Source organism: Gouania willdenowi, chromosome 5 (assembly GCF_900634775.1).
Source record: "Gouania willdenowi chromosome 5, fGouWil2.1, whole genome shotgun sequence".
NCBI classification, from domain to species: Eukaryota; Metazoa; Chordata; class Actinopteri; order Blenniiformes; family Gobiesocidae; genus Gouania; species Gouania willdenowi.
In genome coordinates, this window is record NC_041048.1 from 21474723 (window position 1) to 21491607 (window position 16885).

The window sequence follows — 16885 nt, forward strand, 5'->3', positions numbered from 1 at the left end:
ACTTTTGTACAAAACAAAACACTTGTTGCACGTGACGTGTCTTTGCACTAGATCTTCATCATCAAACCCTAAGTGTTCCCATAGAAGAGAATTTGACTTGCCACTTGGTTACCAAGCGTTTTTATTGCGTTTCTCCTGCTATGTTTCAAGACCACTAGCAACACCTTTCCGAGCGAGCTTTGGTTTAGAGAAGGGCGGGGCAGAGGGGAGGAGCTTGCATATGCATGGATTAAAGTTAAACAACTCAAAGTTAGTATTAATAACATGTGTATGCCAAGCTTTATTATTTGTTGATGTCCAAAATAGTGGGTTTGTTTTTATTTATTTTATTTTTTTCAATAATTGTTTTTTCTAGATTCTGTTATTTTTGTAATCGTTGGGTGTAATAATCAAAATCATAATCAAATTTCAATTAATTGAGCAGCCACAATAAAAGTGTTCATAAATGTCAATGATTGGATGTCTTCTGAAGCAAGTCTAATTTATAATTCCATAGATTTTAATCAAGCCCTAATTTAATTTATTTATAGCTGCTGAGCAGCAATGGTTGGGGCCAGGCAATTTTAGGCAAAAAAGCAAATGTTGCATGAGTTGATGCTTAAACTGACAATTTTCAACAACATGAAACAATCTCTGTTACTGAGCAAATGGAAATGTCACATGTATACTTCACTAATCGTATAAGCCCTAAGTTCCCAAATTGGGGAACACAAATTGTCATGGGGGTACGTGAAAAAAAAATTAATAACAGCGTGACAACATTGAAGCAGCAGTCAGGAGCTTCCATGTGTTGCTACAAATTACACATTGATTGGCCATATAAGACTACCCTCTAATGGTGAAAGACAAACAATCTCAATTACAAAAAGCAAAAATATGGCGAGAGCTACATTGCTTTGCGCTAGCCAAACATGCTTGATGCCCTCTGCTACCATGTACTTGTGTGAAAGTGGATTTTCAGCTTTGACAAACATGAAAACAAAATACGGAACAAGACTTTACGTTGAGGAAGATTTAAGACCGAGGCGCTCTCAAATTCAGCCAAACATTGCAGAGTTCTGTCCATCCTCTCAACCTCACCCATCCCATTAAAGTTGTAGATAGTTGTAATTCACAGTTTCAGGCTGATGAATATGTTGTGTTGGTATATGTTCAATCAAAAAATGTTTTGTAGATTTCTTTTACCAAAATAAATAAGACTGTTTCTCAGTGAAAATGCCAGTAGGCTAATTATTAATTAAATAAATCAATTGATTAGTCTGAATATGATGTTTCACTGTGTGCTTACAGATCATTATTATTATTAGTAGTATTAGTATTAGTATCTTTTTTTTAATTATATATCCTTTCTCAACAGGACAGGCAAAAATCAGAGACATATTTCATTGTAGGTCTAGATTGTATATGACATTATGTTTTTAAGTGTTCAGGAGTAGGGGGTACATGGCTTCAGGTTTAATGTCCGAAGGGGTACGGGACTGAAAAATTTGTGAACCACTAGTACAAGCCATTCACCTGTGTCCAAGACAGCAGCTAGTAATGTTTAAAAGCAGATTTCCAAGGGCTGTGAAAAATGGCCACGAAACAAAAACATCAGTGTTAGAAGCTTCAGATTAGCTTTAATATTTGAGACCCGTTATTCCCCATAATAAACTATTTAATCAAATGTTTGACAAGTACACAGAGGATATTTGAGTGACTGAGGAGCAAGTCCTACCAAAGACGTGCACACGGGCAGATGCAAAACCACGATGCTGCTCCACAAGGACTTGTGACTGAACGTCAAATATTATATGCAATCTTTTGATAGAACTTGCAATTAAAATCCACTGCGCCATGAATCTGAGTCGGTTGTGGCATGCACCGCAAAGAGATCTGCAGCATCTAAACACAGATGCCTGCTTCACTCCACAGGTCAGAGTTATTCTTCATGCAAATGGAAATAAACAGGCTAAGGATTAAAAAACATCATCCATTAACAGTGAGACTGACTTGCTAGTTTTCAGTCAGTTGAACACAAGAAAGCTGCCTAGGTCAACAGACAGCCCTGTTAAAGCATTATGAAAACATTATAGGTGGGAAAAAGGAAGAATTGATTTATCAAAAGCTTCTTTTGTTTAATTATCTGAACCACTCGTACTTTCCGTTGTGTCTGTGTAAACACTAAGGGACTGATGTACTAAATGTAAATCATGTAAAAGTGTGGGCTAACTTGACATCAAGTTAATGGACTAACCTGGCTCACCAAAGATATAATCTGTCAAATGAGTAAAATAACACCAGCAATCTTAGGGGCAGACTCACTAAGATCTGAAGAAAAGGGTGGTAATTCAGTTGCTTCCCTAAATCCTTTAGTGACGCAGTTTCCTCATCTGCTACGTGGAATTCACCAAGATTGCAGCAATGACTAGTGCACATGCAGAACTGGTGCAGACCGTCCTTATTTAAATGAGCATTTTGTAAGTGTTGAGTTGAACATGGAGGGTGAACATGAGTGCGTGGAAGCAAAAAATTTAATTTGAAGCAGCAGAAATGGAGGTGTTAGTAGAGGAAACAAATTAAAATGTGGATGAATTACAGCAGATCAATAAATAGATATTCTTTATTCATCCCGCAGTGGAGAACTGTGTGTGGGTGTGGGTGTGAGTGATGGGTGGGCGCATATGCTGATCACGTGCGTGTGCATGAGGCAGGGACCCGAGGAGGAGGGATGGACGCACATCCAGGTTTTTCTCTCTCTCTCTCACACGCACACACAACTGGAGCCTTTTTTTCATCTCTGCTGTGTTTTCTGTCCACATTTACAGCAGCGATGATCTCTGCGCGTGTGTTTGCACCTGCTTTTCAGTCGTACTATTCTGGTACTAAAACTATCGCCACAATCAGTTCCAGATTTCATAATTCACATTGTTCCCTCTGCATAAATTTTTTTGCATTTCCTCCTCACATATTTTTGTTCCCCTAGGAGATACACCTATTATGCATATTTATTAGGGGGAAACATGCTAAATGGATTGAGGATGCATTGGGAAGCGGCCGTGCACTCCTGATTCCCTAGGCTTTGTATTCTTTATAAGCGCATGGAGTGACGTTTGCTCATGTTTTAATACCACTAAACCTTTAGTGAATCCGCCCCTTAGTGCTTTAGCCTCTAATGACTGTGTTATCTGAGCGTCTCGGCCAGGACACACAGGAGGTGATACAAACAGATCTATTCAGCAAACAAAATGCGCACTAGCAAAGCTGGAGCTGCTGGTGTTGGATATTTGTGTGCATTTATTTAGCACGTTTGACTGGCAGGTGTTAACTGTCACAGCTTTACTCACAGATGGCTTCAGTTGGAGGAGAAGACGAAGGCAGAACCAAATGCCATAGAGAGAACGCAGGTTTTAAGCTTAGTCAATATTTTAGGAATGAATGAATTTTTTATTATGTTCTCCTATCCGTCAATCTGTTCATTACCTCTTCTGCTGTTCTTGTTTTCTCCACAGCAGTGAGTTTGTCACAGACAGCCTTCCGTATGGTATTTCTTGTGCTTACATTCACATTTGTTTGCTGTGGTTCAACAACATGTTTATATTCCTCTTCCAAAAACACCTCCAACTATTCATTTTGTGCTTGCAGTCACTCTGCTCGCTCACATTCACCATGTTAAACGCTATAACCCTCATTTAAACAGGAAGGTCTCCATCGTCTGCAAGCACTCTCTCTTGACGAAACCTCCTAGACATTAGCAAAGTGTCACAGTTTGAAACGTATTCACATAAAGGATTACCAGTGGCTTCAATGGCTTTTCCATTTATGGAGGGCACATCACAATTAAAACAAAAGGTATAAATGAATGTGCTGACGTGAGGTTTCCTTTTTTTTTTTTTTTTTTTTTTTTTTCACCTTGTTTGCACATGCTGTTGAAGGTTAACACTACAAGAAGTGCAATCTTTTAACAGCAATGCATATTTTATTATTGCAATTAAATAAATGAGTTTATTTCATTGCATAATTGTGACCATCACCAGCCCTCCCTAGGGAAGGGTAAATACTTTATTAAAGGGAGGATGTAAAAGAGAGAGGGCAGTGTTACACCAGGGTGAGGGGGGTGGGGGGGGGGGAGTTAACAGGGAGGAGGGATACAAGATAGGAAAACGAATGGGTGGGGAATAATCAATAAGTTTCAAGTGATGTGATGTGAAATTGTGGTTGTGTATATTGTGCTTATTGTTGTGTTATCAAGCCAGTCTGGTGACCAGTGTGCGGCTTAGGAATAATGGTGGTGGCTGTGAGCAGAGGAGGAAGTGAGTGGAAGTTACATAAAACAGGTATTTGGGAACAACGTGTCTATGGTTGAGCCCAGTATGAGTGTTATCCCACAGCCCGAGGCCAGTGCGTCCATGACAAATGTGATTCCAAGAGCCGCTACAGCAAAACCCATGAGCCGCCCCCGGGCCCGAAGAAGCAGTCGGGCCAGCAGAAAGAGCGAGAGATCTAGGGGCCCCCGGCGACCACCCCACGGCCAAGCAGCCCCCCGAACGCCCCCAAGGTCCCAAGCCGAGAGGCTGCCATTGCCCCCCCCATACACACCCGAAAAGCCCCCAAGGAGCCAAGGACCAAGCGCACCACGCCACCGACTCCAACCCCCAACCCCCAGGCCCCCCAGCCCCCCACCCCCCCACCACCACCCACACCCCCGCGCCCAGCCCCCCGAGGGGAGGGCCCAGAGAGCCCCCCGCCCGAGACCCCAGCGGAGGAGCCAAAGCCCACGCCCAGCAGACGACCAGAGCCACGCCGAACAGGCAGCCGGCGGGCACCCGCCGGTGAGCCCAGAGCCAGCAAGGACCCGACCCCAGGCCAGGAGGACCCGGAATGGATGCAGCACCAGGAGCAGCCCGCCCAGGGCGAACGACCACACCCCAAGCCGCATAAGGCACCAGGGGGCCGCTGGGAGTCCCCCCGCCAGTCCCCAGGCACCCCAACCCAGCCCCCCCGGGCGCCCCAGATGCTGATGCCGCCCGCGCCACGAGCTTCAGTTCTTTAAAGCCAGGGCCCCCTCCAGAGGCCAAGCCAGACCGCCCCGCCGGGATGTGGCCCCCTAATCCCACCCCGACACTCTGCCTCACGGGGGACTGCCCAAGCAGGGGCCGCACCAGAAGGTATGCAAGGGCGCGGCACGCGCCACCCGCCCCAGAAGACCCCCGCCAGGACCGGCCCGGCCAGCCGGCCAAGCACCCCGGGCCCCAGGAGTACCCCCAGGGACCAGGACCCCCCAAGGGCAAGCCCCCGGGCCAAGCCCCCCGGGACGCGCCCCCCACCCCAGCCCAGGTCCCGGCCACAGCCCAGCAGGACCGCACAGCCCCAGACGGCACAAGGCCAGCAGCCCAGGGCCCGCCGCCCCCCGGACAGCGCAAGCCACGGGGCAGCGCCCCCCGCCGGCCCGCGAGCAACCGGCGACCCCCACCGCGGGGACGGAGGCACCCCATCGGCACACATCCAGCGCGGGACAGCAGCCCCCAGCCAAAGATGCCCCGGACCCACCCACCAGTCCGCAGATGGCAGGACATACCCACCAGGCGGCCGAAAGCAACCTCAACCATCGGAACAGCTAACGCCGCCCCCCCAGTAAACAGCATCATCCCGAGGCGCCAAACAACCCTGCCCCAACCCCGGTGAGGACACCAGCACCCCCCCAGCACACCCACCCCCCAAACCGGCGAGGCAGGCCGCCCCGGGCCCGCACACCGCGGGGCCCGCCCCCAAGGCCACCAGGAGACAAAGCAAGCACCAAGCCACACCCAAGGGGGAGAGGCACCCCCGCGCCCCACCCGGCCGACACAGCCCGGAAAGACCCCGCAAGGAGAAACCCCGGCAAAGCCCCCCCGAGACCCACCGCCACGCCCGACCGCACCATCTTGATGTGCTTTTACTCTATGCAGTGGCCCAGCCACCAACAGAGGGGCCAGGCCCCCACCGGAGAGGCCCAAATATGTGTACCAACCCACCACCCTGTTATGGTGCCTCTCCATTCCCCAATGGAGAGGCACTTCCCGATCCCCTGTGTGAATGTGTGTGTTTGGTGAATGTATGGGGTGTAATTAAAAGAAGGGGGATGGAGGGGAGCGGTGCTCCCCCTCCAGCCTCTGTGGATTTATGTGTATGTGGTGTAATAGGCCGGAGGGTGTAAATGATGATACACCCTCCGGGGGGTGACATGTTGAGATGCGATTAAAATTGGAGGGATTAGTAGGGCAACTAGAGGTGGGAGGGCCGCCCCCACGCCACTACATAGTAACACAGGTGGCGGGCCCCTCCACCCCCAGCCCCACCATCCAGCCCCCCAAGGGTTGGGTATTGGTGTGTGGTGCATTTAGTGAGTGAGCCAGACCAGCTGGGAGTGGGGTGAAGTGAACATGTAGGAGGCCTGTCCAGTGTGAGCCGGGCCCGTCCGCGTGGCGGGCCACGCGAGAGGGTAGATGGCGCAGACGGGCAAGTGGCACTGCGGGCCCCGGAACAGCACAGCCGGAGACCCCCCCCCACGGCACCCCCCAGACCGCGCCGGCCCCGCGGAGCACGGCGACACCCCCCACCCCCGGGTACAGCCAGGCACCAACAACATCCCCCGGCGCCCCAGGGGGCGACCCCCGCCGCCCGCCGGCCCGGAGCAACGCCACCCCGCCACCAAGGGGAGCGGCCGAGCAGGGGGGAGGCCCATGCCCGCACCAGGGCCAGCACAGGCCCACCCGGCGCCACGATACAACACTCTCCACCGGGAGGCGGCCCCGGCCCCCCCGACGAGAGAGGACGCCATCCACCGCCAAGCAGGGCCATCCCGCCAGCCACGGACCGGCAAGCCAGAGTACCGAAGCACCCCCAGCCCGGAACCGCCCCCCCCACACCAACGGCGCCAATAGAGCCCCCCCCCCCCCACGGAGGCAATCCCCGACGACCCACACACCGGCACGAGACACCCCCCCGACGCCAGCACACCCCGAACAACAGCGGGCCCAAGGCCACCAGCCCCGCCCCGCCCAAGGCTGCGCAGCGCCGCCAGACGTGAGGTTTCCAACGTGACCATTGATGCAGTGAATGTCGAAATGTAAGCTTTTTCATGTGCGACTCATGTGCAGAGCCCGAATGTGCGCAGCTCACGATTCATGTTCTCACACTATACGGACCGACACTCTGACTGCTCACACTGTACGTTCATACACGACACGTCGGGGTCTTTTTTCCAGAAATGCAACGTACAAATTATAAGAAGAAGAACTCTGAAGCGTCGTCATTAAAATAAACAAAGAAGAAGAACCCGGAAGTGGAGAAACACTTGCAAATTTCAGCAAAAAGAGCTTTAAAAAAGAAAAGACGGCGATGGACGAGAAGCTGGATGGACAGACGTGGGCAGTAAGTCCATCAATTCTACAGCGGTTCTACGGTGTTCGCGCATGTGCAATGTGAGAGAGTTTAGGATAAGCAGGACCGTTACACTGCTCCAACAGTGAGATACCCTCACGAGCACCAACAAGGATTTCAAACAGGTATGATTTTCTTACGACTGCATAATTGCTGATTGGGAGCTGGTCGTGAGGTGTTAATCGCTTCTCGTGACCCCATGTATACTACACGATGCGCAACACACGATCTAGCAGAGACTCGCACAATCCTAAAAAATAGGCGCACGAGTCAAAAATTGGTTCAAAATAGGCCAAAAATTGCACAATGTATGTCTGCCTTTACTGCAACAGCATTAACGCCCATAATCAAGGGATTTTTTGAATTTCTCTCCCAGTGACAGGTCAGCAGAAAGCAGGGGTTTAAATAAAAAAAAGTAGTGACATTTACCAGGAAAAATTACGGTACAAGTTTTCACAGAAACAAGAAAATATAACCACGCAGGTTTGAAACCATGCACAGACTTATTTAGACAATCACTCAATACCAATCCCCCTCCTCCCCCAAATAGATTTTGCTACAATTCCTGTTAGGGTATAAATTGTGCAGTCCCTGTGTGGATGTGCCAAACAGTGTTCTTCTGAGATAAAAAGCAAGGCTGTCTCGGACGCCCTCCACAGAAGTAAAAGTGGGATTGTGTTGAGAGTTCGTCTGTTTACATTAGAAGGAAATGTTGAGCATTCTTCTGCAGTGACAATATGACCCAGTAGACATCTGGCCCCATGCCCTTATAGTCCCCACTTAGTAGGATTATCACTGCACAACTGAGTCTCTATCAAACCGATGAAAAGCCTTCCAAATGTGGATGAAGACAGAAGTTGGCTAAGAAGCTTTGAGTGACATTAAGAAAAGTCAGCAGCACAATATCTGTGCAGGCGTATACAGATTTGTATTGTTGTAATCTTAAGATTGTTTGGGATGAAAGGTGATGAATATTATTAATTATGTGACATCATGTAAAAATCATCTATAATCCATACATTTAGGGGCACATAATTTGTTTTCTTTTTTTTTACCTTGTCTGCACATGCTGTCGAAGGTCAACACTACATGTAGTGCAATCTTTTTGCGACAGCAAATTGCAGTTAAATAAATTATTTTATTTGAAATGTGACCATCATGAGCTTCCTAAGGAAAGCTAAGAAAAACCTTATTAAAGGGAGAATATAAAAAGAGAGAGTAGTGTTACACCTAGGGGAGGGGGAAGGAAATAGGGAAGAGGGAGTCAGGGTAGGAAAATAGAAGGGGTGGGGAAGAGTCGACATTTTTAAGGTGAGAGTGCAATGTGGTGATACAGTTATGCTTATTGTGCTGTATAATCAGTTAAGTGAGTCTGGTGACAAGTGTGGAAAAATTGAAGCGAGTATTTAGGGGCACATTAGAGGTCAGGACAAGGTCATTCATACATTGCATCTGCCTCATTTGTAATTTTGTCACACAGGGAATTTATTGCAAGGCTATTATATTAAACATTATCTGGACTCAAACTCTGTTACCGCCTATTTCACCACCTGGGAGTTAAAGCAGAACTAAGTCACTTTTTCACCTTAATAAATCCTTCTCATAGTCCCTGTGAGGGTAATACAAGTGTTTATGGGGTGATTGGGGAGTCTTTCATCCCCCCTGCTGTCTCTGGCCAGAAAACAGCACTTGCAACTTTCCCTGCCTTCGACCCGGTGACAGTCACGCAGCTCTGTTCTCGTTCTTATGACAAGACGTACTGCTTTACGGCAGCCCAATACAAACTAATGCTAGATTATGACCAGCCCTGTGGCTGCACACGGTTGTTTACAAATTCACTTTTCTCAAACTTATATCATGGCGGAGCTAGCAAAAAAAGGCAGAGAAGACCTTTGTCCAAGGAACGGAGCAACTCCATGCAGTGACAGCTCAGCAGCAACACACAGCAATCACACACACTTTTGTCACGGCAACAGGCACACACACTCACAACCCAGCGCTCCATCAGGCAGCACACACACAAATATCCATCAATCTATCTATTCATCCATCCATCCTCATAGCCACTTTGTCAGCACACAAACACATCACACACACTTCCACACTCCCTTCTGTATTACTCCACATCATTCATTTATTTTACTTGTCTCTCTTCCTCATACTGTTCACATGGTCACATGGGACTATATGTGTGAAAGCACCCTTAGTGTCACTGTTGTATCAGGATTTTTCGGTTGCTGTGGGGTGAGGCAGGCGGCGGGGGGTGCAGAGTTTTTACGACAGTGACATAACCATAAGGGACCTTTAGGGGGAGCGCCAAGCGCAAGTTACTTAGTTCTGCTTTAAACAAACACAGCAGACATAGTGATATCCTGTTGCAATTTTTGATCATGTAAGCATATTGAATTGCCCTGTGTATGAAATGCACTATACAAATAAATTTGCCTTGCCTTGCCTTAAATTAATGTCCAGCATGAACTTTATTGTGTTAAATACATCAAATTCCAAAAATGTAGTTTGGCCATGATCAATCTCAAATAGCTTTTAATGTCTAAATTATATAGAAATGGGTTATGTGTTATTTCATGCACTTTGTCCCCATCAGTTGTCTTTATTTTACCTTTTCCTGTTTCCAGGTTGAAATCAAGTGAGCGCACTATGACCGTGGGGCCACTTGTGGTCAAACCCAGCTGCTCTAATGACAGGGCTACAACCCTGATTTAACAGCACTTATGGGCCACAAGTGACACCTGTACCAGTGATCTTTAGCCACTTCTCAATGGCTCACTAATCTGTGCAACCTCAAACTGTGCAATGTTCATTCATTGGTCCAAATAAAGTGTTAATCAATTATTTTGCAATAGATTGCCATGACAACCTTTATTAGAGTGCTCAAATACTCATCAGGGCTACAAAGGTAGATTTTCTCATATTGAGGTAACCTTTAGGATTAACCCTGCGTTTTTTGTACTACGACACTGGTTCACTTCTTACCAAGGTAAATCACCATGGTAACTTATGCTGAATGGCTAACCTGATCTGGAGCAGGTTCGGTTGTGGATGAGAGATCGGCGAGTATAAAAGCACTGCCTCCTGACCAATCAGGTCTCTTGGGAAAAATGGCCTCTCCAGAGGATTCTGGTTGTAACATTGCGTTATATTTACCTTGCAAATGTAACGCAATGTTTTGCCGATTTAGACTTTTCTTGTACCCGTAAATATGCTTATGGTGTCTTGGAAACCCATGTATGCTGAGTCGTAAGATGAGACAAGAAATTCTTTCATTCGCACATTCATTGATTTGTTCCAGGGTCATTTCATGATTCCTCCATCTTTAGGGAGTGTCGCAGTAACTTGAGCAGTGTATGACAACTACATATTTACTATTCTGATCATGTATTTTGTGGTATGGAGGAAGCTCCACCCCAAACATCTGTGCTGTAATGAAGGGAAATTGACTGGTTAGAGAGGTGTCCGTTTATTGTCCGATTCATTATTATTGTATAATCTCATGAATTTACTCATTAACACAATCTGCCATTTTCTGTCAATAATTCTTCCTGGCTTTTGCTGCGGCAACAGTGTTGCTTTTGGCCTCAATTACAAATTTTAATTATTTGTATTTCTTAAGAATAATTGTCCGTTTCTTCATGGTAACGCAGGCTGCTTTGCAGGGTTTCTCTGTTTGTGATTGGTCGGACGCTGGAAAATCCTGAGTCATATCAATGAGTTGATAACCAGTTTTGGAAAATACAGCTGCTCTGTGATTGTGAATGTGTGGTTTGGTCAAAGAGATAAATCCTGGATATGATCATCGAGCTTCTTAGTTTAGGGCTCTGGTCAGTGAGTAACAACACTAAAGCTGCGTCGTTTTGAAAATGATTTGATACTGGACCACCATATGTCACAACACAGACAGAGATTAGTACCATGTTACGTGTTCATAACCTCTACCAGAATATTAATGAAGTTAGACAGATCATACAGCAGATCCTATATATACTGTATATTAGATTAGATTAGATAGACTTTATTGATCCCTTGGGAAAGGCTCCATCAGGGGAATTTACAATTCCAGTAGCATTACAGAAAGAATATATATATATATATATATATATATATATATATATATATATATATAATGTGCGTTTTAACGTTTTAACCTTTTATTTATTTATTAATGTATTCATTTATGAGTATGTGTGTGGAAATATGGCACACGCTGTATGCTACTGGGCACTTGAATTTCCCCTTCTGGAGATGAATAAATCTATCTATCTATCCTGATAAAACTAGACTGATTTTCTGAGGCGTTATCCAGATAGTCATGAGATAAAGACTTTTGAACATATTATTTATGGTAAAATGGATAAAACGGGTATTAAGTTGTGGTTTAGAGGAACTCATTTCAGGTTTGTCTTTGAGAAATGTACGTATACATTCAAAAGTAAACAAGAAGTTTGAGGAAAACTCATTACATAAAGGTAAAGGATTTATCCACAGCCGTTTCTGGCTATATGCAGCCTATTCAATTGCATAGTGCCCTATATACCACAAGGGGGCACCAAAGCTGAATCCTTGGTCTCATCTATGGAGAATGAGAAATCGAGGGTTGTATTTTTCTTGTATTCACATATTTTTTATCACTTGTCTTGCTTAAGTGGGTGAATTTAGGACAGAAATTAAAATGACTAGCCTGTTTAAATGGTGAAGCGGAATTTAATGAAGTAGTACTGTTAAGAATTCTGTTCCTCGGGTGTCTTGAATGATGGTCACATGTTTTGCGCATGCTGCTACGTTAGAAGCAGCAGAACATTTTCTACTGCATCATTCATCTCCCTGTATGTGGTCACATTGATGGAGATATGAACCCCAGAAGTCATTTCATGGGATGAATAATCTTGATCCAGCAGTGTCTCTTTCAGCTGAAAAAATAAATAAACTCACACTATTGAACTCAAACAAACTCTACACGCCTGAACTCTCTGGGTTTGAACAATTTTGTAAACATGAGGTCAACATCCACTCTAACCATTGCTCTGTTAGGCGCTATGTTGATAGCAGCAGCGGATGCAAACAGTTTTACTAAGAATAGCAAGCATAGCTGAAGGAAGAGGATCATTTGGCGATCCAAGAGTCAGGCTCTGGATCGCTCTGGGATGTTGCAGTGCTGACAGTGATTGTCTCCAAAGTGAGATAGCGTGTCCTCTCTGCTGAGATCAAAGCTCTACTTTTTCAGTGCAAAGCGATCTTCGTCAAGCTCAGGAGGAGCAGATATCAGCCCAGAAAAGTGTGAGCTGACTGAGAGCACGAAGAGGAGGTTTATGGAGCTCACTTCAAAGCAGACTGATCGCCTGTTAAGTTGAATTGATAAGGCAGCAAATGCTCAGCGTTTTAGCACCGAGTGAATAATATCCTAATAATATTAATGGTAATGTTGACTTGGATTTATTTAGCTCGTTAATATATTTGCTAAATAAATGGTGAGATATCGTTATTAATCAAATGTACTCATACATTCACAGTAGGGGTGTGTATTACCTGGCATCTGGAAATACGATTCGTATCCCGATACATAAGTCACGATACGATACAACACGATATATCCCGATATTAAAGTATAAGGCGATTTTTTTTAATTTTTTTTTAAATATATGACTTTGTACACCTTCAAGAGAACATTATGTATGAAATATATTTTATTGGCATATTTTACACTCAAAACATTGGCTTTGACATGCCATGTGCCAACAACTTAAAATAAATAAATAACATACAATCTGCATGTGGCTTTTAAACCAACTTTGACTTTAGTGCAACGTGACTTTAGTGTAACTTAACTGAGGTATATGCCTAGAACAACAAATAAATGCAGAAAGTTAATACTTTATAGATTTTATTGAAAAAAACACAAGCTGGTCAACATGCCCAGGTTTTAGCACACTTATTTGTGCAGTTACAATGTCTCCTGCAGTGGAAAAGATTTTCCTGTTTCAATACAGTTAAAAAATAAAAAAATAATATAGTTTCTTTTTTTTTTTTTAAATTGATATGTATGCATTTTGAAGCAATCCGAGAATCACGCGACGTAATATCGCGATATATCGACTTATTTCAACACCTAATTCACAGTTATACAATCAAATCAAACTTCTCCTTTACATCAAATGTACAACGAAATGATATGCAGCATACCTATTGTTGTGTGAATATTGCACTCTTCAATTTTCATTTATATATACATATTTTAATCTCTTTATATGCAAACATGATTGGCAATAAAAAAAAACTTTTCTGAATCTGATTGTGATCATTGTGTGTATGTATTATTTGAACATGTTGTTGTGGGGAGACCGTGTTGAGGCCGAGTACCTGAAAAAAAAAGTAGGTTCTTACTACTTCATTAGTAACTAAGCAGATGGACTAAGGGAGACCAAGGATGGTTTCAGTGAACAAGATCATCCAAAGAGTCTTGCCTCTGCTAAATCTCCTCTTTCCCAGATATTCACAGTAATAAGGGCCACAATAACAACATTCATGCATTTAGAATAATGACCAATCTGAGCATTAATACAGGAAAAAACAAAGGGTTTGTATGTTTATGTTGGTTTGTATCTTTTTCTGTCTTTTTGTGTATTTTTCTTGTCAATTTTGTATCTATCTGTCATTTTGTGCATCTTGATATCCTTTTGTTTATATATTTCTATCATTTTGTTGCATGTTATTAAATCGTCTTATGTCTTTTGTATTTCTATCATTTTGTGTATTTTCATTGCTTTTTTCCTTGTTTTTCTGTCATTTCATGTGTTGTTTTGGGTCATTTGGTGGATAGACTTTGGAGTGCTGCCAGTTGCCCATGTCTCATATAATGCAATATGTGACAAAGACAATTTATTCAGCTCATAGTCTGGGAGCCAAAGTCTCAAAAATGGGTTGAACCTGACATGGTCTTCCATACTTTTTATTTGTGTTTTTTCTGTTAACTTTGACCCTAAAGACCAATAATTGGAGAGTCTGCTCTGCTGGAAATATTGCGAAAAAAATTTGTGGCCATTTTAGTGTATGCACCCTGTATTTTTTATCAGAAAAATGTGAATTTTTTTTTTTCTCCCTAAAATCCTCAGTGGGTAGACTGTCAATAAATGCATTCCAGATACACAGAACACGTGCTGGCAACATTCACTGAAAAATAACTCTTAAAACACATTTCTTCATGATTTTGCGTCAATTTAATGCAAAAAAAAAAAAAATATGCGTTTTCTCACTTTTTTCCAATATTTTCATCTTTACTTCATTGGCAATCAACTATTCCAAGTTATGGCATCAGTTAATATGCCATTTTTTTCAACAAACTGTAAACTGCCACCTGAAATGGCTTGAGTGACAGTTCTCGCGAGGCTAGTGACAACATTCAGTTTTGAGAGGCGGAGGAATTAATTCATTCATTCATTCATTTTCAGACCCACTTTATCCTGTTCAGGGTCGTGGGGGTCTGCCGGTGCCAATCTCCGGCTCTCATTGGGCGCTGGGCGGGGGTACACCCATCGCAGGGCAACACAGACAGACAGACAACCACTCACTGTCATTCACTCCTATGGGCAATTTAGAGACTCCAATGAACCTTACAGTCATGTTGTTGGATTGTGGGAGGAAGCCGGAGTACCCAGAGGAAACTCACGCAGCACGGGGAGAACATGCAAACTCCACACAGAAAGGACTCAGGTGTCCACCCCAGGGCTTGAATAATCACAGTAAATCAAAACATCAACAACGAACAATACTGGTTCAGATTTTCAGACAATCCGTTGTTACTAGTTTCAAACAGCAGGAAGTCTCTAGTAGCAAGAAAACTATTTTTTGGAGGTTATTACATTAAATTAAAGGCTAAACCACATTAAAGTCCGATCATACACACCTTTTTATGATCTCAATCATGCCTCATTTTACTTAACTTATTGACTGCCAAAGACGTCTATAGGCGTCTTTTGGTTTAGTAACGTTGACTGCCAAAGACCTCTAAAGATGTTAATTGTCTTTTTTGGCTGGGGTTGCTAGGAGACAGTGTGACAAAGCTCTCCTGTGAAAATCGAGCTTGTACCATGATGCAGTGACCAATGGGTGACATGTAGGTTGCAGCAGCGCACCTTTAGATGAGCGATCACCCATGATGGGCAGAGCTCAGAGGGAGAGGAAAGGAGTTTGTAAGACAAAAAATAGTGCTACGAGCGTTGATGCTGAAGTTCTCAGCAGCTCACAGCAGCGCACACTCGACCAGAGCATGTGTGTAACCAAAGTGGACTATTGAGAGTGTCATGATGGTGAGGGAAAACGATCAAAAAACGGGGCAAGCGGTGAGACTCGGCATGTCCGGGAGGAGGAGGAGGAAGTTGTGTGTGTGTGGAGAATGACGGGGGGAGAGACTTGGAGGACGGCCAAAATACAGTAAGCAAACCATTCAATTCTGACCTAGATACCAAAATAATAATACTTTTGCCATCAAAAGCCTGGTCTCAGTGTTGTTTTTATATTAAGAAACTAATGTTGAGGTGTCACTAAAGCAAAAAAAAAGTGCTTCAAAGTCATTAATAGGTTTTTTCAGAAAAAGAAGTTTTTCTCAGCTTTTTGTCACAAACTGGCGATTTGTGTGAAACTTGCCTCTATTCAACTGCTGATTACGGAAGAAACAAAATAATTTTTTCTGATGATGTCTAATCTTTCAGATGTTTTCAGATTTCAGGTTGTCATAGTACAAACTATTCTGTCAAATCAATGAAAATATTCTAAAACGCCTGGCAATATGGGGTTGGCTGCTCTGAAAATGACTGGCATTGAATGAGTTGTTTGCATTTGCATACATGATTATGTTGTTTCCCTTTGTTTATGTGGTCAGATACTACAAGAAACAGGCCGTAGAATATTGGGGGAGTTAGAGCTTCAGAGTGGGAACTGTGTTCAACTTCCTGTCAAGCAGCTAATAATAGCAACTTCACACACAGACAGAAATCCAGACTGTTCATCGTGAATATTCTCCTTCCTGTTGTTTCTCAACAAATGAACATCAGAGTCGGCACGCTCCAGCTGCCTCTGTACACGGAGCACGCACGGCTAATCAGCACGCACATGAAAGCACACGCACTGACGCACACACACAATAGCAGGCCTGTTTGAAGTCCAGCAGGCTGAGTTAGAGAGGCTGTCGCCAAAGAAACACAACATAACACATGCAGTGAGGTCTCCACTATAAACAGACAGCAGTTAGTGCTATGATGGCAGGACCCGGGAGGGAAAAGGAAAGGAGAGCACACTTACCTCTGAACTTCTTCGGAGGGTTGTTGAGGTCTCCAGCGTCAGGCTGGACCACACAGCGGTCATCTACCAAGCTGTGAATGTTGACATACAATTCAACGGTTAATCACTTGTTAAACACACACATATACACTACATATAAATACAGTTTATATAAAAATGCTGGGTTTTAAATGCT

At 44.3% G+C, this 16885-nt stretch overlaps 1 protein-coding gene across 6 annotated transcripts in view; it reads right to left on the reverse strand.

The window, feature by feature from the left end:
• Positions 1–16885, reverse strand: part of LOC114463175 (inositol 1,4,5-trisphosphate receptor type 1) — a 115290-nt gene that overhangs the window by 90079 nt on the left and 8326 nt on the right. For all 6 annotated transcript variants that reach the window (XM_028446504.1, XM_028446506.1, XM_028446507.1 and 3 more), the window contains exon 3: positions 16711–16781. In XM_028446504.1, the coding sequence (XP_028302305.1) occupies positions 16711–16781 (71 nt within the window). The remainder of the gene's footprint in view (positions 1–16710; positions 16782–16885) is intronic.